This window comes from Protopterus annectens, chromosome 17.part0 (genome assembly GCF_019279795.1).
Source record: "Protopterus annectens isolate FY-2018-M chromosome 17.part0, PAN1.0, whole genome shotgun sequence".
NCBI lineage: Eukaryota > Metazoa > Chordata > Ceratodontiformes > Protopteridae > Protopterus > Protopterus annectens.
Genome location: NC_056751.1, coordinates 706,369,699 through 706,397,120, shown reverse-complemented (window position 1 = coordinate 706,397,120; position 27,422 = coordinate 706,369,699). Strand labels below are relative to the sequence as shown.

The following is a 27,422-nucleotide window of genomic DNA, read 5'->3' as shown; positions in this document are numbered from 1 at the left end:
TCCCTCTCAGACTCCTCCTGCCACCTACTCTAAATACACAGCACCAGGGCTTCCCTATCATGGTAAGGTTTCATCATGTTTACATGGTACAATTTGTGCTCTACCTGTTGCCTAGCAGGTTTACCATATAGTTAACATCACTGACCTTCCTTACCACTTTGATGAGTCCCTGTCAAGCTGCCTGCAGCTTATTCTGGCTGACAGGAATGAGAACTGTAACCTACTGTCCCACAGCATACCCTTGGGCTCAAGCATTCCTGTCATACCAGACCTTTTTCCTGCATTTGAACTCCTGCCAGGTTCTCCTGAGCCAAGCCGATGAACTCCCGGGTCTATATTGGATGAGTGAACATTTAAAAGTTCGAGTGTCATATGGGCGACACCATATGATCGAACTTTTAAAAGTTCGAACATCCAAAAAAAAATAAATAAACTACACAAATAACCTAACTGAATGTTTTAAGCAGGGGTCAAGCCCCCCCACCCCCGCTCTTTAAATATACCAAGTCCGAGATCGCACTACATTGCAGAAAAGGGAAATCATCCCATTCCACGCTGTATGGAGATTTCCGTTAAAACGTTCAAACTTTCAAAAGTTCGATCATATGGTGTCGACCATATGACACGCAAACATTTGAAAGTTCGAGCATCCAATATAGACCCAAACTCCCTGTGCCTTGTCTTGAGGTTTAGGAAATATGCCACAACAGACTCCATGTGGGATTCACACTCGCCCCCCTACTCATCACAAATCAAATGTAAAGCTCCCCTCGCCCTATGCCGATACAACAATTCAAAGAGTGAAAAACCTCTGGATTCCTGGGGTAACTGTCTGTATATGCAAACAGCAGATGGGGCAGATATTTAACCCACTCTATTTTAAACTGGTCTGCAAATGTCTCTAGCATGGTCTTTAGTGTAGCTCATTAGGCTGGGGGTGATCTTTAGGTGCTTCAACCCACAGTGCTCCCACAGACAAGCCAGCAGGTCTGTCATGAAATCGACATATCTGTCAGTCAGTATTTCTCTCTGGAAACCTATCTTGCTGAAAATCTCTAACAAAGCATTTGCCACCTTCTCTGGCTCGATGGAGGGCAGAGACACTGCCTCATAGTATCTAGTAGCATAGTCTACTACCACCAAGATATACTTCTTCCCTGTGGAACTTGGGGTATTCAGAGGCTTCATAATATCCATAACTAACCTCTGAAACAGCTCTTCAATCACAGGTAGATGCAGCAAAGGCAGCCTTGCCTACTTTTTGGCACTGCTCACAGATCCTGCAGTACCCTGTAACATCCCTTGCAATCCCGGGCCATTAAAAGTTCTGCATAATACATCTCTTGTTACACTTTATGCCCATATAATCTGCAAAAGCAATGTCATGGGCTGTGACTAGAAGTGCTAGACAGTAGGATCTGGGCACTATCAACTGCTGTATTGGCTCACCCTCTAGCCCTCCCTCAGGTCTCCACTGTCTATACGGTAACCCTTTGTTCCGATATGCAGACTCCCCTTTTCCTTGAGAATCAGATGCTTCCCTAGCTATCTCTCTGTGGCCTTATAAGGTAGGGTCCGAAAGCTGAGCCCGTCTCAACTCTACCTTTGTGACTCTTTCCAGCTCCCCTTTTACAGGAAGTCTGGTACCCTCTGACATAGATGCCTCAGTGTCAGCCTAGGTACTACCACTTACTTCTGCCTTTGCAGCCACTCTGTCCAGGGGAACATCAGTACCTACCATCAGCTGTGGCTCACCTTCAGGCTCACTGCTGCAGGTTAACGTCCTCTCTGAAATAGCTACTTCACCTTCCCTGGCTTTAGGTATAGGGTTTCTGGGTCTCCCCTAGGCTACCATCCCCACATGCCTGTCTCCAGGCTTGATTGGGTATAACTGCATGCATACAAGGTACTGCATTATCAAAATCATTCTGTATTAAGATATCTGCAGGGATATCCTCAGACACACCTACTTGCTTGATTCCTTTTCCACCCTCCCAGTCAATGTGAGCACTGAATAAATGCATTTGGAATGGTGTCCCTCCTAAATCTCAGACTGGAGTGGACTGCCAGGCAAGTACCGCCCCTCTTTAACCACTGCTGGCTTCACAGTGGCTATGTCAGAGGCTGTGTCTCTATTGGCAGTGGCCTGTTTTCCATCCAGTAAGATATGATATAAACTCCGATGATAATCTGGTATTCCTGTTGTCTACAGACAACCTACCACTGGCATACTGTTATTCCCACTTGCTGGCTTCCCCACCTTTTGTTCCCTACCCTGCTTCCATGGATATCTGTATACTTCATGGCCCCATTGGTTAAAACATCTAACCCTTGATCCTGGCCGTGTACCTTAACTAGTGGCTCTCTGCTGAGGTGGTTTAGGCTGTCCCCCATGGGTTCCCTTATATCCATGTGCAGCACTGGGTATCCTTCTTTGGGCAGTGATGCCCTATTTACTAAGTAGAGATCCCCTTTTTTCCCCAGCTCTTCTGCAGAGTTATGCTTCTGGTCTGCCAACCATCTTCTCATGTCCTCAGGGAAAGTGCTAAGGGCTTGTTCCCTTGCCAAAAGGTCTGCCAGGCTTTCAAAAGTACTCACCCACCTATGAATATAACTGCTTAACTCAGCAGTATAATCACATACATTGTCATTTGCCTTGCATCTATGGTCACAAAACTTTTAGCAGTTACAGCTTTACCATGGAGTAAGGGGCTCAGGAGCCATGCTCAGAGCCCTTGGTCAACATTATACTGTTTATATATTCTTTCAAATATATGAATAAAACTATCAAAATCATAGGTAGGTACTAGGCTATTGGCCCTAGGGCCTATACAAGCCGAGCCAAAGGCACCCTGGCTTTCGCCACCCAAGAAAATTATTTTCCTGTGCCGCTGTCGAGCAGAGCAACAGAAGTGATCCCTGGGGTGAATTTCCTATCTCCCATCCAATCATCAAGATTTTTCTTGAAGAGTGCTAATGAGGAGCTTTGTTTGATATAGATGGGTAGTTTGTTCCAGAGTATGGGAAGTCTCTGGGACAGGAATCTATCCCTCCAGCATGTTCTGTTTATTGTGGTGACAAGGTTTAGGTCCCTAGACCGTGTAGCTCGTAGGGATTGGAATTTCAGATTGCCTCTGGAGTAAAGTTGCAGTTTTTTGAGACTGTCTGCATAGGGCATCTGTTTGAGGCCGGTAATCCACTTTGTGAGGTATTTTTGTAGCCTTTCCAGTTGTCGTAGCTGTCTTGTGGTGTACATACCAAAAGGGGCATTGTCCTCTATAATGGGTCTAATGAGTGATGAGTAGAGGGGAACAATGACCTCTTTTTTCCTGGATGAGAAACCTTTTGTGATGAGGTGTGCCACGTAGAAGGATTTCCTGACTACTGTGGCAATGTGATTATCAAAGGAGAGACTACTGTCCACCTGTGTCCCAAGGTCTCTTATCATACTTTCAGTGTTAAGTAGACTACCTTCTATGTGGTAGTTCATGGGTACTGAGTTTTTACCAAAAGGGATGACAATGCACTTTTTGGCATTGATCTTGAGGCCATGGCTTTGACACCAGGCATCTGTCTCAGCAAGGCCCTTTTGTAGGATGTCCACATCTTTTGGAGTTTTGATTATGGCTCCTAGTTTGCAGTCATCTGCGAACTTCGTTAGCCAAAGACCTTCTGTGTTAGCCTGTACTTCAGAGAAGTAGATACCAAACAGGAGAGGACCCAGGACTGAACCCAGTGGTACTCCACTTGTCACTGGTCTGAAGTTGGATTTGGAGTCTGCTACTTTCACAGTGCGGTTTCTGTCAGTGAGTTAGTTGGCAACCCATCCTGTGACATAGGGATTTATACCTAGTTTAGTGAGTGGGGGATGGTGTCGAAAGCCTTGGTGAGATCTAGATAGGCTGAGTGAACCACCTTACCCTCATCTACGGCTTTGGTGACTGCTTCAAAGAAGTCTCAGGTTTTGGAGACATGACCTGCCTTTTACAAACCCGAACTGGGTAGGGTCCTGAGTTTGGAGATTACCAATGTCATTGTTTTTAAGTTCCATGATGATACGTTCCATAGCCTTGCGGACCAGGCTAATTAGGCTAATAGGGCAGTAGTTTCCGGGGTCAGTGGTGGCTCTCCCTTTGTGGAGTGGGATAACTGTCATTGTGTGCCATTCAGTGGGCACATAGCCTGAGGTGAGGCTATGATTGAACATGGTACTTAGGTGGGGTGCCAGTTTGTTCTCTAGTTCATGTAGAACACAGCCTGGGATGTCGTCAGGTCCCATGGATGCTGTGTTCTTGGCTTTGGATAGTGTGTTTTTTACCTGTGCAGCCATGAATACAGGAATTTTGCATTCTGTTGGTATAGAGATGGGCCCTTTAGGGGGTGACAGGGGGGGTAAAGTTAGCACTGAACCTATCTGCCAGGATGTTGGCAATATCAGTTGGTGCTGTATATTTAGTGCCATTGTGCTGTAACTCAGAGCAGATCTGAGTGTTGCCATTGAGATTCTTGACATAGCTATAGAATGCTTTGAGGTTGTCTTTAGAGTCAGTGGCGATTTTTGTTTTCATAACTAGCTTTGGAGGATTTTATGAGGGATCTCAGCTTCTTACTGAGGCTGACCAGGGAGTTTCTCCAATCATGGGATTTTACTCTTTTTTTTTTGCAACAGTTTCTTTCTTCTGTTTTAGAGTTTGTTTATGGCAGGGAACCACCAGATTGGCTTCCTTTTTTTGGAGGATAGCATCTTGGTTCTGTTAGGGATTGCATGGTCCATGCATTCGTGTAAGTGCTTATAAAGTGCATTTGTGTAGGATTCAGCAGTCATACCTCTATTGTCCATCAGCATGGGTGTCGTGAAGTTTGCCACTTTGTCTTAAGAAGCGTGAAGTTGGCTTTGGAGAAATTTTTTACTGTGGTTTCCCTAATGGGGGGTAGGGGAGGGATGTGGATGTCTAGGGTGATTAGCTTGTGGTCGGACCTGACCAATGAGGAATTGACCTCTGGTGTGGAGCACCGGTTGCCCATGTTGGTAATAACCAGGTCTAGGATATTGTTGCCCCCTGGTGGGGGTGTGGATAAGTTGATCCATGGCATTGGACTGTATGAATTCCAGAAAACTTTGAGCACAAGAGTTGGTACACGAGTAGTTTTCCCAGTAAATGGTATGGTAGTTGAAATCGCCCATTATTAGGGTGTTAGGATGTACCCTAATATTTTCCAGTGTATTAAGAAATGAGGAGTGGGAATCCTGGGGCATGGGGGGGATCTGTAGTAAGCTACAATTTGGATTGCGGTCTTGCCCAGAGTTAATTGGACTTGGATAATCTCAGACGCATTATGCTGAGCAACTAGCCTGGAGGTGTGGATATCCTTAATGAATATGGACACACCTCCGCCTTTAGTGTTTCAGTCCAGGTTAGGTGGCCGAAAGGTGTGGTATGAATTATAGCCTGGTAATGTAGGGGTACTCTCTGGAGCCTTGAACCAGGTCTCTGTCACTGCACAGATGTCTATGTTCTCCATTTTAAGGAGTGCCTCGAGTGAGTGCATTTTGAGGTTTAGACTTCTAGCATTGAGTAGCAATACCCTCAGATTTTTCTTGCCTGTACCTATTAGGGTGATGAATTTGTCATTTGAATCTTACCTAAAAAAGGCACTATAGGGGTGGCTAGAGCCTTAGCCAATATCCGGAATCCCAGGGGCGACAAGTGCAGGCCATCTCTGGCAAAGCATCGTGGTTTGTCGATCATGTCATCCCAGGCAGACAGATACTGTATCCCCTTAGAATGACAACAGAAGCTTAGTCAATTGTTGAAGTCAATCATTTTGTCCTTGTACTGTGGTATAATTCTGGGTGATGGCAGGATGCTACTCAGGGCAAGGGTCATACCTGCCTGGGCTACAAGATCGGACAGCTCCTCCATGTCCCTTTTCATGTAGTCCAAGGAGGTACGTCTTGGGTCATTCACCCCAACATGGACAATGACAGAGTCATATTTGTACTTGTGGAGTGACCTGAGTGCATGCATTATGTGACGGATCCTGGCACCCGATATGCAGCTGACAGTAACTTTCTCCTGGTGAGTGGAACATCAGTGTGCCTGACTATAGAGTCACCTATGACTAGAGTGTTGGGTACGTTATGCCTTATGGGCTGTGGTTGAGTGGCACACTGAGTTTGTGGGCTATATGTCATTTGGGTTGTGTTGGAGGGGGTGGAGGTTGCTTGTGTTTCTGCTTTGGAGGTCCCTGTTGCTTGGGCAGGTTTTTACTGAGAGCCTCCGCGAATGTAGGTGTGTGTTTTGTGTTTCTATGTGTGTTTTGGTGGTGTAGGTTTTGAGGGACTATGTGCTGAGTGTGGTGTGGTGCAAGTGTTTACCTTCTCCTCTTGATTGTGTAGTTCAGTCTTGGGTGAAGAGAGCTTTGCTTCCAGTTTGGCTTTATAAGTGCATCTCTCACAGGTTGCAGTGTTGGGTGGTAGGAGGAGAGGGTTGTCTGTGTACATGAGGCAATTACTGCATTGCCCCAAGATGCCCAGATTCATCAGGTGGACAGGAGAAAACACCGGGAGTTGACCCTTAGACATGCCTGGATAGGTGCTTATTTGTTAAGTACTAGAAACTGTTTTCCTCTAGACAGTGAGGAAAGTTGAGTGCTGTAGTAATTTGTAGCTTATTTAGTGCTTACAATAAGGTCTGAACAAGTGTTGAGCTCAAAGAAACAGTGCTGAAACAAAAAAAAAAAACTGGCTAATTCTAAGAAACAAAATTAAGCTAGAAGGCTTCCCTCCAACACAGAAAGGCTTGGGGGCCTAGAAGCCTACAAATAGTCCTGGACACAGCAAGTCTATATCCAGACTAGACTACCCACAGGAAAGGCAGGAAACAAGCTTAGAAAAAAAACATTTTTCTTCACTCTATAAACTGTGGAAGAAATTTACTGACCTTTGTTCCTTCTGGGGTTTGGTTATTCCCTTCCCCATTACCTCCATGACCCTGACAAAGGGTCCCTCTCACTTTGCCACTGTTTCTCATTTTCTTCAGCCTCCAGACACCACAGCCTCTCTGCTTATTCTAATTCCATATGTTTTGCTTGCCGCAGTCTCTCCGCTGATTCTAATTCCAAACGTCTGGCCTCCAGTTCAAGTCTCTTTAACTCCATATGGATTTTTAAGTCGTCTGAGGGAAAGGTGAACTGTCCTGTTTCTCAGGGCATCACATCCCCATCAGCAGATTAGTTATTCTCCTAATTACTGGTGTGGGCTACAACTGTGACTATGGCTGAAATCATTTCCTCTTTAGTCAGGTTGCATGCACCCATCCTTTGGCTTCTCACACCTTGGCCAACTGGTTCTTTGTCAGCTTGCCATAGTCCTCTGCTGACATCTTTGCCTGCTTTCCCTGACTACTAAACTAACAAAAAAAAAAAGTAAAACTGTTGTGAAAATGAAACTCTGTATGTTTACCTTGTGGCTGCTGAGAGTACACATACCTTCCTTGGCAACTGCCTATAAGCTACAAAAGTTCAATTAATATCCACACCACTGCTCACCAATATGTAATGTCCCTTCTCTTGGTCAGTAATCAAGGAGTCTCAATCCTCACCACGGACACTGGTGAGAGACGTTCACTTGGAACAAAAATAGGTATACAGAGTATTTCCAGATGCAGTTCTCTGCACCAAGCACAGTTTCCCTTAATAGCACACTGGGAAGACATTCAGCCTTGAAGCTGTGTTTCCCTCCCTCTCTCTCTCTATCTCTAGGCCCCAAATAAGACTTCCCAACTGACACAGCTGTAGATTTGAGTCCTCAGCCAAGTGCTCTACCACCCTGTCTCTGAAACCAGTGCTCTGTGTCCCTTCTCTGACACACACACACACACACACACACACACACACACACACACACACACACACACACACACACACACACCTGGGTAAGGCTGACACAGATTTACCAGCTATTCCCCCCTCTGTCCAGACTATAAGGTAGATACTGCCACCAGAACACTCCAAAGCCAGCTACTCTAAGGTTCTTATAAGGGTGCCCAATTATGCTGAGTAAAATGAATACTACTACAAATGATAGTGTTTGACCAATGCAGCAAGGCCTGCAGAAACGGCCACATTGACACCAAATAAATGTTAAGTACGCTCAAAGGTTAAAATATTCCCTAAAAGACCAGCCATAATGAAAAGTTTAAATATATTCAATAATAAAAGAACACGAAAATACTAAATATAAACGCCGGAGTTTCACGCACACAAAATATTAAACATAACACCGATGGATAGATTCATAAAGATACAGAAAAATGGTACGTGACTAATCTCACTATATTTCTTGATTGATCTAAAGAATTACTATTCCCTGGTTACTTACTAAAGCAAGGCAAGATGTAGTGTGTGAGTGATCCTTCTTTGTCAGGTTTCAAAAACAGAGTGCTCTGAGACTTCTGTCTCAACTAGTATTAAAACATCATTTTAGTGTTGAATTACAGAATGACATCACATACATCTGATCACTTGACCTAGTCCTTACACTACCCCTTTTACTAGAAACTGAGCCAGAATTATGCCCATATGTGTTACCATACACTCATACAGAGCTTTGCTAAGATGTGTTATAGCATCTGGAGGCTATAAATCTATTTCAAAAGTTTCCACACTTGCAGGGTAGCCATTAATTCACCCCCAAGAACAATACAGTAGGATTCCTAGTTTTGGTTTTCGCAGTCATTTTGTCTCTGGCTGCAGTCAGAATTGTAAGATACAGTTTTTATGGCCTAAACCAGGTAATTTAATTTCAGACTATTTTTTAAAGGTAGCTGGATGGAGATTAACCTCTTTTCATCCGGTGTCTTCTGTTACAATATATTCATTTGTACTATCGCAGTACAGTCTGATGTACAGGTGTTTCTCTTTTCTGCCCAGCAGGACCCATTGTTGGTACATTTTAAACACAAGCAGCTGTACAAATGCATTTTCAGCACAAGCACCTGTACAAATCAGTTTGATGTACAGATGACATAATTCTTTACAAAACTCCAGCTAGCTATGCTGGCATGTGTTGCATATCCACTTCCCACTTTCTACTGGCATAGCTGGCAATACCTCACATCATCAAACATGTTATACATAGTAAAAAAGGGTTGATATAAGTTGTGTCATTGTGTTTCTCTCTCTCTCTCTCTCTGTAGCTCATAGGTTCACAGGAGGTTACTAGGTTAACGGCCCTAGAGCCCTTACAAGCCTAGTCATATTAATCCTGAGTTGCCTCATTTGTTCTTGGTTAGATGGACATAATTCGCAGAGTGAGTCTGTGACAAACACTGACTACCCTGGTCCATGTCACCAACTTTGACAGTGTGCTATCCCCAGGGTGAATTTCTGGTCTCCCATCCATTTGTCCAGGTTGTACTTGAATAGTGTTAGTGAGGAGCTGTGCTTCAAGTGAATTGGAAGTTTATTCCAGAGTAGCAGCAATCTCAAGGAGATATTAACTGTCCCTCCAGCATGTTCTGTTAATGTCACAGGCTAGGTTAAGGTCCCTAGAGTGAGTGGCTCTTGTGCCATTTGACTTGTGGATGTGCAGCATATCCCTCATGGGAGGATGAGAGACTGTCCCTGTAGTTCAGGCACAAGTCACTTCTCAGCAACCTGTGTGATGCAGGGTACAGTGACAGGGCTTTCAGTCATGGTTTGGAGAACCAGTATTTTCTTGGTGAGAAACCTCTCTGGTCTCTCAATCCGCTGCTATCTGGTGAGGTACATGCAGAAGGGAGCATTGTACTCTATTAATGGTCTGATGAGGGTCGAGTACAGTGCAGTCATCAGCCAACTTGATAAGTCAATGGCTGTCTATTTTAGCCTGGACTTCCGAGAAATAGATTCCAAACAGTAAAGGGCCCAGCACAGATCTTTGTGGTATGCCACTGGTGACCGGTCTACTGGTAGAGGTGGAGTCACCAACTTTGACAGTGTGTTGTTGGTGAGCCAATTATCTAGTGATATAAGGATTAATCCCCAGCTGGGAAAGTTTAACAGTGATACCTGAGTGGGGGATTGTGTCAAAAGCCTTGGCTAGGTCAAGATAGGCAGTGTGCACCATATTACCTTCATCCAGGGCTTTGGTGACTTTCTCGAATAAGTCTACTAGGTTTAATAAGCATGATCTACCCTTAACTAAGCTGTGTATGTTGTTTTGAGAAATGCAGCAATTATCAGCTCGGCAGATTAGAGCAACAAGCCACATAGCTTTTCTGTATGCATATTTCTTACTGAAGCATGAATAAGCACAACAGATAGACAGGAATGGCCAGCCAGGACAAAATGATTATTGCTACTGTCACCGTCAGCTGTAATCAGAATATTTTTCCAGCCAAGCAGGTCTTGTGTCACTTCAGCTTTGAATTCACTTTAGCCTAGTACTGACTGTTGCTAGTAATTAGCTGGGTTAGTAGAATATGTTCAGACACTGTCAGCAGAGCAGCACCTTTTCCTACCATTAACCAATGAAGTCTTTGTTTTGTACTCTTCATTTTATCTTTGAGAATCAGACCATTTGGAGTATATACCAATATGAAGTAGTCTGGCATTTAATTAGTCTGCTATTTGATTTGTTTCTTTTTGATTGTATTTTCTGGGAGAGGTGAAACTGCAAGTTTTCTTAATGATACTGATTGAGTCTGTCTTTTTTTTTTCTTTTGAACCCAGAAGCTTTTCCATTGTAAACAGTATCAGTAACCATTACACTACAGATCCCATTAGCATCCTCATGTGGCTCGTCATTTATGTTGCCTTCTGCAAGACATGAGAGTTTGAGAAACTGTAATGGCAGTAAGTTGATTTTTATAGCTGTTTAGTGTGAATGCAATAGGGCTTGATTGTGTTCCACTGCCATAATAAGTGCTAAAACTTGGGTCTGCAATATGTAAATGTTTTCTATAAGTGCCAGCAGTCATTGTTTGTCCAAGTGCTGTGACATATAGAGATAAAGCCTTACCATTGAACAGGTGACCCAGGTTCAGTTAGCAGTTCAGTTGTCTGCATTGTTGACAGGGACAAGTTGATGTACCTGTCCCAGAGGAAGAGGGGTATTCATCTCCGTGCTCCCTGAAGGGAGTTGTGATCCACAAAGAGGTGGAGTATTCTTGGGAGGATTCCTGGATGGAAGTAGGGTCAGGGGACAAGAGGGTAGGTCATAATATAACAAATTCTTCCTCCTCAGAGAAGCAGTTGTTTATGAGACCCCACCCCCATTGGACACCCTTAAGTTCCACACCAGCCCTGGCTTGAAAAAAATTGTGTTTGTCCAGGGGATGAGAGGAAGGGCTGATAGACCTGGCAATGGATGGGGATTCTGAAGTAGAAGATTGGAAAAGTATGAAGTAAAGGGGAGGACGAAAAAAGGAAACTCGCTGTCAGTAGCTCAACAGATCACATGCTTACCTTTGATGCTAAGAAGACTAGAAGGTTGTGAGTTTTATTGTCAACCATGGTGCTTGAATTCATGTAACAATACTGACAACTGCACTGCATTGGGAAAGCCATTTCTCATCTGTCGTCTTTCATATGAATCTTAAACTTGGATCTCCTCTGCTTGAACCACTTAAAGTTCGAGACTGCTACATCCTAAATATTTTCTCTTTTCCTCTGGATATTTCGCTCTCAGTAGAACAGTCTCTGCACTGCTGCATGCAATTAAAGTATGTTTTAGCCGTTTGTCATCTTCTGTGGCATTTCTGTGTTGCTAGGCTTCTTTAATGCAAAATATGTTGATGGCGGATGAAATTCCGTGATGCTTTCTTGATTTTTTTTTTGCTCTTACATCGTACCAGTTATCTTTCCTTCTTTTTTTTTTTTGTGCGTTGGAAGCAACTTTATAATGAATGGTTCCAGACTAAGTAGACACATGCTGTTTCTGCCGTTATAATGCAGTACAGCGTACTATAAACTTATGTCTGTGGTTCCTGTTTTTTTGGCGGGAATGATCCATTGTAGTTTCAGTAATTTTTATGTTGTGTGCTTAAAATGCCTAGAATAACTTTTCTGTTATTACATTTCAGAGGTTTTTCCTCAGCAGATGGAAGGAGTGAAGCTGATAATTAATAAAGGTCTCAGCTCTCATTTCCAGGTAAGGAAGTTGCTACTGAATCCATACAGTAATAGTTGAGCTCTTTTTGGTTTCCTTAGTCGTTGCGTCCATAATCTGCAGTTTCAGTAGTGTCACATTTACCCTTAGTCCAGATTTTGATATACCGATATCATAAGCTACAACCTGTAAGAGTTTAACATGCGTCAGCCCTTTTGTATTCAAAGCCATTTGCTGACATACTGTTGCCTGTATCCTGACATCTCATCACTTGAGTTTTGGCATTACAGAACTGAACTGAATCGTAGTGTGCTGACTTCTGTATATATTTAATTAGTGGGTTTTTGCTCTGCTGTTTGTGTCTCAAAACTAGAAATTGTTAGGCATTTTTATCGTTATTGTGTACCCTGAATAGTAAGATTAAAGATTTATAAAATAAAGGAGGTTAGGGTATGAAATTATTGTGTTGTAGTTCTTTATCTTGTCCTGATTGCTTGTGTTAATGCTCTTGAAATGTTTGAGTTGAAACTGAAATGCTGAATTAGTTCCTACTTGGCTAAGAACTGTTTGTGTCTTGAAATGAGGCTGTATATGAATTCCGGGTTTCTCTGGTTGGGTCCTGAGCTTCATTTCACTGACCCTTACTTTTCCTGAATGTTGCAGTCCTGTAATCTAAGGCAGTAAATGTAGGCACAATCCCTGCAATTCTTTTGAAGTTTGTATGTTTCTGCTGTTACACTCTGAGTCTATGTAATTTTGGGTTATATTTTCACATTACTGTTAATCTTTTTTTGCTGTGGCATGGATTTTTTGTAGTGAGATGATATACTGATTGCATTGCTGTTGTCTTTCCTGGAATGCATCATGTGTTAATGTCCCAAGTACTCCCTCTGAAATAATTTCTGCACATATAACTTTTGTAAGTTTCTGGCAGATATATTTATATATATATATATATATTTTTTTTTTTTAGGTCAGCCACACCATTCATATGAGTACTGTTGGCCAGTCGGGCTATCGGTTTAATGCAACATATGTGGGTACCAAACAGATTAGTCCTGTGGAAGCATTTCCAATGTTCATTGGAGATATGGATAGTACAGGCAGTTTGAATGCTCAGTGCATTCATCTTGTGGCTGAAAGAATCCGCACAAAAGCAGTCTTCCAGGTAAATCAGAGCATTATATTTAATATTTACTTAGAAATAGTGAAATGCTAATACAAAATATTAGACTATCATGTTCTAAAGTCCATACAATTTTTTCCCATGGGAATATTCTCGGCTGTCTTTTTTTTTTCTCCCCCTCCTTTCCACCCACAGGAATAATAGCCTGATGCAGTAAATACGGCTCTACTTTGGAAGACTGAAATACCAGAAAGCCGACTTTTAAAAATCCTAAGACGAGAAAGCCAGCAACCACAGAAAACCAACGTCTCAGAACACAGACTTCCAACTCCAGGTATTTAACTACTTGGCCACCATATTGAACATTGCCCCTTAACCCCCACGGTAGTGCAACCTCTGAGCTGGTGTATTTAGTTATGGGGAGGTGTAGGGGCTAATGGTTTAATTTGCTTCTGGATTAATTTTTATTTATTTTTTTTTGATAAGTGGTTACTTATAACCAAAGGCAAGTACGGTTACTATAAAGGCAGTCTTCCCCGAATAGTTGTTCGTTTTAAACTCTTCCAAAAACTCCACTTGAAAATATATACAGCAATGACCTTTCGCAACGGTTCCAGCAATAAATACCTTTTATTGTAACACCGACACAACAAATTACCCCATGAAACTCTTGAAAAACATTAGTGGATTTAGCTCTTTCGTCTCCCACTGGAGACCTCTTCAGATTCTGAAGAGGTCTCCAGTGGGAGACGAAAGCGCTAAATCCACTAATGTCTTTCAAGAGTTTTATGTCGTAATTTGTTGTGTCGGTGTTACAATAAAAGGTATTTATTGCTGGGACCATTGCGAAAGGTCATTGCTGTATATATTTGCAAGTGGAGTTTTTGGAAGAGTTTAAAACGAACAACTATTCAGGGAAGACTGCCTTTATAGTAACCGTACCTGCCTTTGGTTACAAGTGATAGAGGATTCGTGGATTATTGTTTTTTAAGTGGTTACTTACCTTGAGTTGGAAGTCGGTGTTCCAGGATGTCGGTTTTCTGTGGTTGTTTGCTTTCTTGTCTCAGGATTTTAAAAGTCAGCCTTCTGGTATTTCGGTCTTCTGAATTACATCTGTAAATACATAGTGAAGATGTGCATTTAATGTCACTGGGCATTTATCCCTGTGAAACACAGACATTGTCTAGACTGGTAGTAAGTATGGTGACACTACTACAGACTCTGTTTGGTGTGTGCTCCTTAGATGAATGTAAATGCCACTGTGTCCACTGCAAACAGAACACACATTCAGTATTGTCAGTTCAAAAATGTAATTTGAGCATGGTTATCTGTACTGTGCAGATGTTGGAAATTATGCCTTGATACAAATAGGAAATTGTATAAACAGTTATATAATTATTAACTTTATAGTTAGAATAGTGGAAGAAAAGAACATTGCCTCGAAAATATTGTGCATCTCTAACCACCTTTTTGCAAAAGTCATGTGTGTTTCGAAGAAAGGATATCTGTGAGTGTTAAAACAGTCTCTGAGGAGAGATGCTGATAGTTTTAACCTGCTTTACATCTTGAGTATTGTATGAAAAATGTAAACGGCTGCAGATGAACTCACTTTAAATGTCCAAAACACCCTAAACAAGATGAATTAATAACACCCTAAACAAGATGAATTAATAATTTGTAGGTGGCTACTGAACACCTTTACATGTCACCTTTTTGATCACAATAGCTATCTTAATGCCTTGTTGAAATCCTCCTTAATCCCAGCACCTTTCTGCTAGAAAACATCAGCTATCCATCAGTGAACTGATTTACCTGTACTGCCAAAAGTTCATTGAAATAATAAGTGATAGTTTCCTTGTACAGATAGTTAACTAGTCCTACTAGAGGCCCAAATAACTTGAGCTAGTCCTCACATGCACAGTTTCTTGCACTTATGTGTCTTATTCCTTCATTAAATCAGACTTGTGTATCACTATTGTTTGTTTTCTCTAAAACTGGTGCTACCAAATACTTCTGTGTTTAGGGACTTATCAGAAACAAACCTTTCATAATAAGGTGTGTGTGTTCTATGGTGGTCTTCCAGTGAGGGTCCCCACTGCTGAAGCCGTTGCTTGTTCCCTCTGACTTCTCCCACTTAATTATCTCTACTGATATTTCCATGCGTAATGACGTGAGGAACATCAACACAAACTAATATAGTAAATACCCTTATAAATAAACTGGAAAACAGGGCAGAAGAAAATGCAAGTAAGTGGTCTTATTCTACACATCATAATACCACACTAAACCAAACTAGCTAAGAGCTTAAGGCTGTCATTAGGAAGCTCGAAGCTGAATACAAACTTAAAATAGTCCCTGAAGCCAAAATATCTGTACATCTGTAACTGTGGTAAAAAACGAATAATTGTGATCTAATAAGGCTCCACCACAGTAATACTGGTTACTCTGACCCAAAGTTGGTAGATAATATCCTACCCAAATTTAGTGCAAATTTTATTGCACCCACAGTTGTAACTAGTCTGCTGATTCACAGTCCCTACCCTGTTGTTACTATGGAACAAGTCCCCTCAGCTCCCTCAAAAGCTACAAATGTCTCACCCATTGGCTGTAATGGCATACCAGGTTGCTTCATTATCGGTACCACAAATGTCCTATCTGAACCTGTACTTCACCTAATTAGTCTAAGTCTCTTGATTGGTTACATTCTTGAAGTCTGGAATACATTCATTTTAATGCCACTCCACAAGGTCGTCCAACCAGGGATCTTGGTAATTAACTTTATACTGTAATGTGTCATGCATATGCACCATCTGAAATAGTACATTAGTCAGTATTGAATCACATTAAACAGCATTTTTGTAATGCTTCACAGCTTGTAAACATCAACATTCATAATGCCACTGTGTGTGTATGTGTTTGTGTGTCTGGCGTGTATGTATTCATGTTTGTGTGTGTGTATTTGTAGATTTACGTGTGTGTGTGTGTGTGTGTGTGTGTGTGTGTGTGTGTGTGTGTGTGTGTGTGTGTGTGTACATTAGTCAGTATTGAATCACATTAAACAGCATTTTTGTAATGCTTCACAGCTTGTAAACATCAACATTCATAATGCCACTGTGTGTGTATGTGTTTGTGTGTCTGGCATGTATGTATTCATGTTTGTGTGTGTGTGTGTATTTGTAGATTTACGTGTGTGTGTGTGTCTAAGTAAATGTGTATATCTATAGTGTGTGTGTGTGTGTGTGTGTGTGTGTGTGTGTGTGTGTGTGTGTGTGTGTGTGTGTGTGTGTGTGTGTGGAAGAGTAACCATGGCAGGGCTAGCCACCTAGCAGTGCGAACTTTGGCTTTTGATTTCATGTGAAATGAAATCAAAATGATGTGGCACCTGGATCCCGTGTGCAAACATGGAGAAAAAGTGGTGGATGGATGGATGAATAGGTGTTGGTTGGCAGTTGCATTCCTTGAACAGAAAAAAAGGTGGTAAAGGTAATCATATTGAACTTATCATACATTAACATCTTTATTTTTTCTGTCCGTGATTGTGAAACAGTGGGGGTTGAGGAATTTGTTCTTTCCCCACTGTAGAGTGATCTCAACAGTTGGTATGTGCAAGTATATGTAAGTGGGGAGGCTTGTATAACTTAACCTTGCTGCTCTTGGGGGGATGTAGAGGTTATTGCCTACTGAAAAAAATAATGTGAGTCTACTACATATCGGTTATATGTTTACTGAAGACAGAGTAAGTGTGAGTGTGTCCATATACTAAAACAATGAGTGAAAAGGTCACACAGACAAACCAACCAGTCAGTAAAAACTACAAGAAAAATCTAGCCAAGCTACAGTGTCCACTGTGTGATATATTTATTAATCTGTAAACCCTAGGTAGAAGCCTTCTATTTAGATGCATCTAGGCAGTGTAGTAGGGCAGGACAAAAAGGATATGCTTTTTCACACAGTGTGTTTTCTTTGCTGTGTATTCTGAAGATTGTTGACTCGTATCCATTTTTAATGCTTTTTACTTATGTCAGCCAGTGCTAGCTACAGCAAATAGATTTTTGTGTGTCATTGTTTAATTTGTGTTGTTAGTACCACTGAAAAAGCTACTGTGTATGTAACTTTCAGTACTGTGCTTGTGTTAATGTTGTAATATCTGTGTATGCAACTTTCAGTACTGTGCTTGTGTTAATGTTGTAATATCTGTGTATGTAACTTTCAGTACTGTGCTTGTGTTAATATCTGTGTATGCAACTTTCAGTACTGTGCTTGTGTTAATGTTGTATTATGTTAATCTTTATTTTCGCAATGCTTCTCACATAGGTTCTGGAAATGAATTTGGTCCCAGATGTGTGTGTAGCACAGTGGCTCAGCAGTTAGGATGTCTGCTTCAGAGTTCCAGGTTGTCTGGATAAGTTCTGAACTGTGGTCTCTGTTCCCAAGAACATATTTCCCACATGTCTTTGTGGAGTTTTTCTTAGTGCACCAGTTTCCTCCCACCTTATATGATTGGTTTCTCAAAGTACCCCTGCAGCTCTGGACTGAATCATAACTGAAAAAGGTCTGTGGTATTCACTTTGTTAGCAAATTAATTGGCTAAAAAAAATGTATTTTACATTTGTTTACTGGGAAAGTCAGACTGGGTGTGAACCCATTTTCAGCGGAGGCCTGGGGAGAAAAGCTCCAACATATAAAATGGACAAAAAATTTACATGAGGATATTAATACAGAGACAAATTGATACATAAGTAAATAAAAATACTGTAACAAATAGTTAGAGAGCAAGTACAAATTTTTCAGTTTATACAAACATAGTGACAAACTAGGAGTGTAACTGAGTAAAATTGAAATCAAAATAATAGTACTCTGGTTTAAGGTGCCATTGGATAGGAGCAGAAATGAGCAGAAAAAAATGTATCATTCTGTCAAGTAGAAGGTTCAAAGTACAGTTAGAATTCATATTAAGGTAGAAAAATCTTAAGGAGTTATGGGTAAAGTATTTATACAGACTAGAAGAATGTTTTGTGTATACGAGCTTCTTTATCTGAGGGTTAGAGTTATGAATTGTGATGGGTATAAAATGGCTAGTAGGGTAGTAAGAGTGGAAGAAATCAGGAAGATCTTAATTTCAGAGATGTTGACAGATTCTTATCAGGTGTTAAAGTGATAGGAAGGATGTGGAATAATTGAGGAGGGTAGAGGTAAATAGAGAAGTGTGTGTTTTATCCTAGAGAATTACATAAGCAAAGCCATTTGTTTATTAGTGAGTGATAGGTAGAGAGCGTCACCTGGGGAATTTGTAGATTTGCTAACCTTTATTAAGGACTTGTTGGCAGAGCATAATATTCTAGAGTTAGAATAAGGTTCTAGTAGGTTTTATAGGATAGGTCTTTGCTTGGCTGGTTAGTTAATTTGTGTGCCAATGTCAGTTGGTGTAGTAAAGAAGATGTGGGAATTCTAGCCAAGATAACTTTTTTAGTACTAGACCGTGGTGTGTCCTGCATGGAGAGTCGGTGGTAAATTTACCTGGTGTGTTATAACGTGCTTCTAGTTTACCTAGGTCAAATTCTCTGAGGTCCGTGAATATAGGTGAGGCATAAAGAAGTGTTGAGAATAGATGAGTTCTTGCGATGGCTACTTTGGTTGTGTTGGTTAGGAAATGTTAGTATTTTACATAGAGTACTCAGTTTTTTGTGTACTTTCTTAATAGTTTGTGATATGTGTTGTCCAAATCTCATGTTGTGATCAATGATTACACCTTAGAGTTTGGTCTGTATAACTGGTTCAATTGTTGTGTTACTTGCAGTGATTATGGAAAAGTTGGGTTTGGGGTCAGTGGCTCTAGTAGGTTGGAAGATTAAATATTATTTGCTTTGTTTTATTAGGGTTGAATATAAGCTGTGAATTGGAAAGCCATGCTTTCATTAGGGTTGAATATAAGCTATGAATTGGAAAGACACGTTTTCATTACTTTGAATGAATTTTGTATTTATTCTTGTAGTTTTTGAAGGGTGTGCGCTGCACATATTAGTGTGAAGTCATCTGCTTATTGGACTTGTCACAAAAGGAGATACTGCCAGCCCAGCTATCTGGAATTTTGTAAATAATTGTCATTTGTGACTTATCAACATGATTCATAAGATTGCTAGTGTTACAACTATATAAACAGAAAAATAGCTGTTGAAGGCACAACCCCCAAATGATGCTCTGTTGTTTAAGAACGTCTTTATCAAGTGCTTTTCGTCCAGATGGTGCTTGAACTTCATCAGATACATTCCAACTCAAAATCCACTCTCTAAAATAGTTCATGACTGTCATGGATCAAACTGTGCAAATTTGCTTCCCCTTAAATTAGTGATGCACATAATAAAAATGCATTCAGATACTAAATTTCTTCTAAAAAGTTTGACATTATCAAATTTCCTCATTCCTACTATATACAGTACACTCTGTATTTCATCACGTATACTTAACACACGTACTACAACTGTAAAATATAAAGTATGAAATTTATCTTTCCAGACTTTTAAGTTTAAGAACACTTAAAATCGAACACATCTCATTTATTCCAGGGTAATGGCATGCATCCAGCTGGAGTTGCCATAGTAATTCAAGCTTTTCTAGATTCAATGAGTGTGGCCCCCCCTTAATGTCGACTTTCACTTTATCAATACATTTGGATTTAAACTGGTGGGTTTCATTTTCTATATTGTGTCTAGCTTAAGGCGTTCTCTTGTTTCTGCCGATTTTAATGCTATACACATGTTCATATATTCTGTCCTTTAGCCTCCGAACGTTTTCCCGATGTAAAATGCAGGACAGCTTTGGCAAGTAGCTAGGTACACCACCATTCTTTATGTGCAGTTGAGTTTTTCTTCTAGGTAGTACTTTCTGTCCCTTATTTTAAATGTTGTGCCTGTCTCCACATATTTGCAATACTTGCACATGTTACACTTGGACATCCCTGGTTGTTTAACCTCTTGTGAGCAACCTTTACTTAATATGTCTTTAATGTTCCTACCCCTTCTGAAAACAACCTGGGGGACTTCTTTAAATGTATTTACCAAAGATGTATCACTGCGGTGGTGGTGCTGTGGTAGCGTTGTCGCCTCACAGTAAGACGTTGTCCTGTTTGATTCTCAGCGAAAGCGTCCTCTGTGTGGAGACATGCGTGAATGGGCATACCTTCGCTGAAGGTTGTGCATCAGAGCTGGCAACTCGGCACGTAAAAATCTACTGCCAATCATTAGCGGACCAGAGCTCCTCTGTGGCGACCCCTAACCAGGAAAAGCAGAAAGATACAACAACAACAACCAAAGATGTATAATTTTAATTACATTCCTGTTTTTACATATAATGCTTCTTAGATATGTTATGTCTATACTATATGTTGTAATAAATCTGTATCTTACAAGGGATACTCCAGTGGTTTCTTCTACACCTCCATTTTCTTCCAAGATTGCCAATTCTAAGTTGTTTCTAAACACTAAAATAGGTGTAAATGCGCCATTAGATCTTTTTAATTTTACTTCTTCTGTCTGTTGGCTAATCATCTGGTCAGAATACCCTCGTTTAATAAACATGTCCCTGAGCTTGTTACACTCTCTGTCATAAAATCAGAATCCAGTGTTGTCATCCGGGCAGCTCTTACCAGCTGTCCCTTAACCACTGAACGTTTTTGGTAATATGGGTGACAACTGGAAAAGTGCAGAAAAGCATTTGAATGTTTCCTTTAGGAAAATTGTAGCTGTATAACATTGTTGGTTCCTGACTTTTCTCACATTTACATCTAAGTATGCTATTGAATCCTTAACAAAGTTGTATTTGAAGTGTAGGAAACTAGTTGTACTATTAAAGTACTATATAAGCTCCATCGCTCGCATGTTGTCCCCTTTTATAATCATAAAAATGTCATCCAGAAACCTGGTATAGAAATATATGGTGTCCTTAATGTGTTGGTTGTTGTTAATAAATTCATATTCCCAGTGGAGATCAAAGGCAAGAAAAAACAAACTGCTACTAAACCAGCACAGCGCCTGATGCCAAACAGCAGGACTAAACGCCTCCCAAACACACGTATGCTTGTTCTGGAAGTCAAAAGCAATGAGCTGCTACTAAGCCAACACAGTTCCTAATTCCAAGCAGCAGAACTAAACACCTCCAATAAGCACAGTCAGAGAGGTGAAACTCATCAAAGATAAACACAGCCAGATAGCCAAACCTCACTGAGGCAGTTTTTTTTTAAATTCCAAAGGGATAAGCAAACAAGATGCCAATAAACGAACAACGTCAATTTTATTAAGCACCACGATACTGCTTTTCGTCGGCGCCCTGCACCAACTTCTTCAGATTCTGAAAAATAACAACTCACACTTAAGGGCTGCTACATTTAAAGCCATTGCAAGCAAAGTCTATTACAAAACACACCCTCCAATTACCTTAAAGGAACAGGCACAAGTAGCTTCAATCTAACTAAAATGTTCCTCTCCCATAAACACACAATATAAAAAGTTGTATGTGATATATTTATGATCATTAACCAGTTGAACTATGTAAGTTGGGGGGGACTGAATCCCTGAAATTAGAAATGAAGGAGCTTATGTGGCAGTTGAGACTTGAAGCCTACCATCACCCCGGCCTCAATAGTATGTTATCTATCAGCTGTGTCCTTAAGCTGAGGAGTTTGGAAAGATGATGCATGGGGGGTATAACATCGGGTGTGATTTGGAGGTAGGACCGGCTGAGTGATCTTGATATATTTATTTTATACCATGTTTGGAAGATGGAATGTCTTTTTATCAACATTTGAAATATGATAGCATTTTTTTATTTATTTATTTTAATGTGTCAGTATTATTATGCGTATTTGGTTCAAAGTAAGTGTGTTTTTATAATATTATTAGTTGTCGATTGTATTATTTAAGTGCTATGTAAGGAACAGTATTAGTTTTACAGTTGTATATTTTATATCACATACAACTTTTTATATTGTGTGTTTATGGGATAGGAACATTTTAGTCAGATTGAAGCTACTAGTGCCTGTTCGTTTAAGTTAATTGGAGGGTGTGTTTTGCAATAGACTTTGCTTGCAATGGCTTTAAATGTAGCAGCACTTAAGTGTGAGTTGTTATTTTTCGGAGTCTGAAGAAGTTGGTGCAGGGCGCCGACGAAAAGCAGTATCGTGGTGCTTAATAAAATTGAAGTTGCTCGTTTATTTGCGTCTTGTTTGCTTATCCCTTTGGAATTTTAAAAAGACCTGCCTCAGTGAGTTTGGCTATCTGGCTGTGTATCTTCATATTCCCAGTGGGCCATAACTAAATTGGAAAAACTTGCACCAACTGGGCCCCCCCCCCCCCCCAAGTAAAATTCATTATCAAAGGTAATATAGTTTATTAGTAAGGATGATGTCTAAAAGTTCTTCTACTAATGCAATTTCCTCACTTTCATCTCCCTTTATTCTCGATCCCTTCAATATGTGGGATCGAAGTGTAAAGGTCTTGTACGTCTATAGTCATAAAGTTATAGTGTTCCTTATATTCTAACTTATTGATGTTACTTAAAAATGTCCATGAGTCCTTACAAATTTGGCCCATGTTGCAAACATTTTTTCAAAATTGTGTCTACCATCTTCGCACATGAATTAAGTAATAGAATTACGTGCATCAACCAAAGGTCACGTAGGGGGATTTTCTATACATTTATGTATTTTAGGAATCCCAAATAAAATGGGAATCCTAGGGGCTGGCATAGTCAGATAGTTCAACATGTCTATACTGATCCTTGATTCAATAAACGTGTCATTTAAATACATTTGTACTGTAGCATAGGCTGTATGTAACTCGTTTCTAGACACTAACTTGTATGTGTCACTCTGAAGGATTTCTTTCATCCTTCTGTTATAGTCACCTGTACTCATAATAGCCAGCCCTCCCCCTTTATCTGGTTTCATAGTCCGCACTGGCAAGTGTTGTAATTCACATAATAAATCTCTCTCTGGTTTACTAATGTTAACTTTGTGCACATTTATTAAAATTCTTTTTCAAACAATTCCTGATGTCCAGCTCACACATGGTTTCAAATATTGCAATAGCAGGATGTGTGTGTGTGTGTGTGTGTGTGTGTGTGTGTGTGTGTGTGTGTGTGTGTGTGTGTGTGTGTGTGTGTGTGTGTGGTTAATGTACTGTTAATATAAAACTCATTGTGTATAAATTAATTTCCCCCAAACATAACATTTAAATTTAGAGTCCTAATGAACAATTTCAAGTCAAAAAGTACTTTCCCCAAGTCCGCTTTATTGTCCGGTACGAAAGTAAACCCCTTGGCCAGTAAATCAACAAGTTCTTTTTCTGTTTCAAATGGTGAACATTTGTAAACGGTAAAGTCTTTAGTACTATTCAAAAGTGTTTTACAGTTAATTACCTGAGGGGGATTAGTTCCTACAAGCATTACCACCTCCTCCTGGTTCGTTTTCTGATTGGGTTTCCCGTTGTTGATACTGACCTCTGGGGTTGTGATTCCACTCTCTGTTATGAAACTTCGAATGTTCATTCGAAGAACTTGGTCTAGGGTTGTTATCCCAATTATTTTCCACAGTTTCTCATATTGCTGCTGTTAGCAATGCTTTCACTTCTCCTTACAGGTTCCAGTTCATTCACATATCCCCTCTGGTGGTGGTGTGATGTCACTTCCTCCTGAGTGTTTTCTGTACCTCCTCATGTAGTTGTTGATTGATAGGTGTTATGGCCAGTAGAATTCCATAATTGTGAGGGGGGGTGGTTTTGGATATGCCGTTCCATCATGGTAGTCAGTGACGTCTCTATTAAGTTTTTTCATTTTATTGTCTTATAGTGTGTTGGTCTAGACTTGTGAAGATTCTGTTATAATTATATAAATAGCAATTAAAATCATTGTCTGTTTTGTTTTTTCATCCACCTGTTTAATTTGATTTTCAATTTGATTAATTTGGTAATGCTTTACCATTACCTCTAACAGTTCCAAACCGTGTCTGTCAAATAGTTTCAGCAGGGCTTGATGAAATAATGAACCTGTCTCTAGCCCCGTTGGATATTGCCAGGCTCTTAAGCCCTTATGGACTATGTTCTGCTTTATACATTCATGGAAATATGAAATTTCTAGTTGCAGTTTTTGTGTTTAAGTAAATGGTAGTCAAACGACTAAGTGTTCTGTAATTAATACTGTTCCTCCAGCCAGTTGCCCTTGTTCAATTTGTATCAGGTTGTAGTTGAAATGTTGGTGTAGAATCCAACCAGTTGCTCAAATTAAGGACCCCAATAAGCTCCGAGGAACTTTCAGCGTTAGTTCGTCTTGCTGGTTCACTACTCAAGTTGTTTCTCCGTGTTCTGGCTTCTGAATTGCCATCACAATTTGTCAGCAAAGTAATATTTTGTGTTGAACTAGTCAGGGAAGCAGTAACTGTAGAATAAGTTGCACCAAGTCGCTGGTTGTTCTCTTGACTGCCATAGCTTGCATTCTCTACCTGTTGACTGTTAGGTAGAGAAACTACATCAAGTCTAGCAGGTAGATCTTCCACACGTTGAGAGAGCGTCATTATCATCATACTTTAAATTTCCAATACTATCATTTGAAGTATTTTGACTTGGGTTGGGGCTAATGTGTCCCTCACTAGCCATATCCAGAAACTGGATTTTGAGTTAGAATGCATCTGATGATGTTCAGGCACTATCTGGACAAAATGCACATAATAAAGATGTTCTTAAACAGAGCATCATTTGGAGCTTGTGCCTTCAACAGCTATTTTTTGTTTATCTGTTTGTTATACTTTCTGCTATTGGTTTGTGTTACAATTATGTTAGAACTGTATGTCATGCATATGTATATATATCAAACTAGGTTTGTACAGAAGTGTGTTGAAAAGATATTTTGTAAAGTGCTTATGCTTAAAATGTAACCACAGCATGCCATACAGGAGGTGAAATTAAATTACTTTATGGCAGCAAGGAGAGAGAGTGTCTGTGCTGAGAACTTTTCTGTATTGTCTTTAAATGTGAAGGAATGTAAATTGTTTTATGGCTTCCACCATCTACCAAAAGATCTGAGGTCTATATATTTTTACAGGTAGATGCTAAATGCAACCAGTTGCCATCGATGCTTGTTTTGAGCTTGGGAATTAAGAGTTAGTTGACAAGAAATTATGTCATTCTGCAACCTATCCCAGCAGTGATATTTGAGATATTTAATTTGAGAACTCTCTGCATTCTGTATTCTGCTCTCTGCATTCTGTATTCTGTCTTGGACCTGACAACATCAAGATTCATTCACCACACCTCTGCCTTGCTCTGAGTAAGTCTAGGGAACAGTTTAATTCTCTTAGATATAGTCAAGAATATAGCAAAGCTTAATGTAGATGTTTTTCTTTTATTTAACTGAGACTGTCCTGCAATGTTGTTTTAAATATTTCCTGTGATTTTTGAACTCTTGATGTCACTGTAAATATATACTTAGTATTGTCTTGTTCTTTTATTATTTGTTATTAAACATATTTAAACCTTTCATTGTGGCTGATCTGTCTAGAGATATGCAGGTTCTGAGAGTACTTGCATATTTATTTGGTGACAGCTGTGGGCCACTCCTAATAGCCTTGCTCTTGGTCAAAGTACCATTTTTATTAATAGTAACATTACACAGTAAAATTGGATACCCTTGGGCCTTAAAATAGCTTGGTGGTGGCAGTAATAACTACCTTTATAGTGTTTGTAAAAGGGCCATAGCTAGTAAACCTGTGTCAGCCTTTCCCAGGTGTGTTTGTGTGTGTGTGTGCGCATGTGTGTAAATCAAACCTCAAAGAGTGTGTGTGTCAGCTACTTGGGCAGGGACACAAAGTGCTGGTTGGACAGAGAGGGTGCTGGAGGCCTTGGCTTGGCCACTCAGCTGACACCTGAACTGTGTAGTTGTGCCAGTGGGGAGCCTTATTGGGGATCTGGAGAAAGAGGGAGAAATCAGCCCTGGACTAACTGTGGTCTCTGTGTTAAGGGAAACTGCACTTGATGCAGAGAGCTGCATCTGGAAATACAGTGTGTGTACCTGTCGTCCTCCTAATGTACATCCCCCACTGGTGCCAGTGGTGAGGAATGAGGTTCCTTGATTACTGATCCAGTGTAGGGGTATCGCATTTATTGGTTGGTAGTGATGGGATCACCACATCACATATTAAGATTCATTGGTGTGGATATTGAATTACTGTAGCCTGTAAACAGTGGTCAGTAAGGAAGGTGTTTGTACTTTGAAGCAGCCGCACAGTGAACATTCAGAGTTCCTTATCGCAGTAGTTTTATTTATTTTATTTGTTAGCTTAGTCAGGAAGAGTAGAGGAGTATGGCAAGCTGACAAGGAGCAAGTTGGCTGAGATGTGCCAGGACAAGGGATTGCTGCATGCCAATCTGATAAAAGCAGAAATTATTGCAGCGTTGGTCACAGCTGCATCACAGACCAGCAGCCAGGAAAACAGCCAGACTGGCCTTGGGGATGTACAACTCTCAGAAAATGTACAGTTCAACATTGCCTCAGAGGACTTATAAATCCATCTGGAGTAAGCGACTTGAACTGGAGGCTAAATGTTTGGAAATTGAATCAACAGAGACACTGTGGCATTTTGGAAGCTGAAGAAAAGGAGAGGCAGAGGCAACATGAAAAGGAGATGCTGACTCTTCTCCAGGGTCATGGAGGTAATGGGGAAGGGAGTAAGCAAATCCCAGAAACAACTAAAGTCAGTAAATTTGTTCCACAATTTACAGAGGGTGATAATTTTGATAGTTTTATTCATATGTTTGAAAGGGAAAAGGGTATGTAAACAGTATAATGTTGACCAAGGGCTCTGGATACAGTTCCTGACCCCCTTACTCCATGGTAAAGCTGTAACTGCTATTTCTAAATTGTCTGATACTGATTGTTTACATTTTTCATTAGTGTTTTAAGTTAACACCTGAAGGTTATAGGAAAAAAGTTCTGTGAGCATAGATGCAATGCAGATGAAAGTGTGTGTGAATATATTGCTCTAAGTATTTATGTTCATAGGTGGGTGAATGGGTGTCAGGTCACCACTTTTGAAGGGCTGGCAGACCTTTTGATGAGGGAACAAGCCCTTAGTACTTTGACTGAGGACATGAGAATCTGGTTGGCAGATAGGAATGTAATACTGCAGATAAGTTGGGGGAAAAGGGAAAACTAGATCTG

The 27,422-nt window shown here is 40.5% G+C and overlaps 1 protein-coding gene across 1 annotated transcript in view; it reads left to right on the top strand.

Annotated features, from left to right (window-relative positions):
* TOMM40L (translocase of outer mitochondrial membrane 40 like) overlaps positions 1–27,422 on the top strand; it is a 152,623-nt gene that overhangs the window by 7,178 nt on the left and 118,023 nt on the right. Inside the window, exons 2-3 of the mRNA XM_044059127.1 lie at positions 12,069–12,136; positions 13,068–13,262. Coding sequence (XP_043915062.1) covers positions 12,069–12,136; positions 13,068–13,262 — 263 coding nt within the window. The remainder of the gene's footprint in view (positions 1–12,068; positions 12,137–13,067; positions 13,263–27,422) is intronic.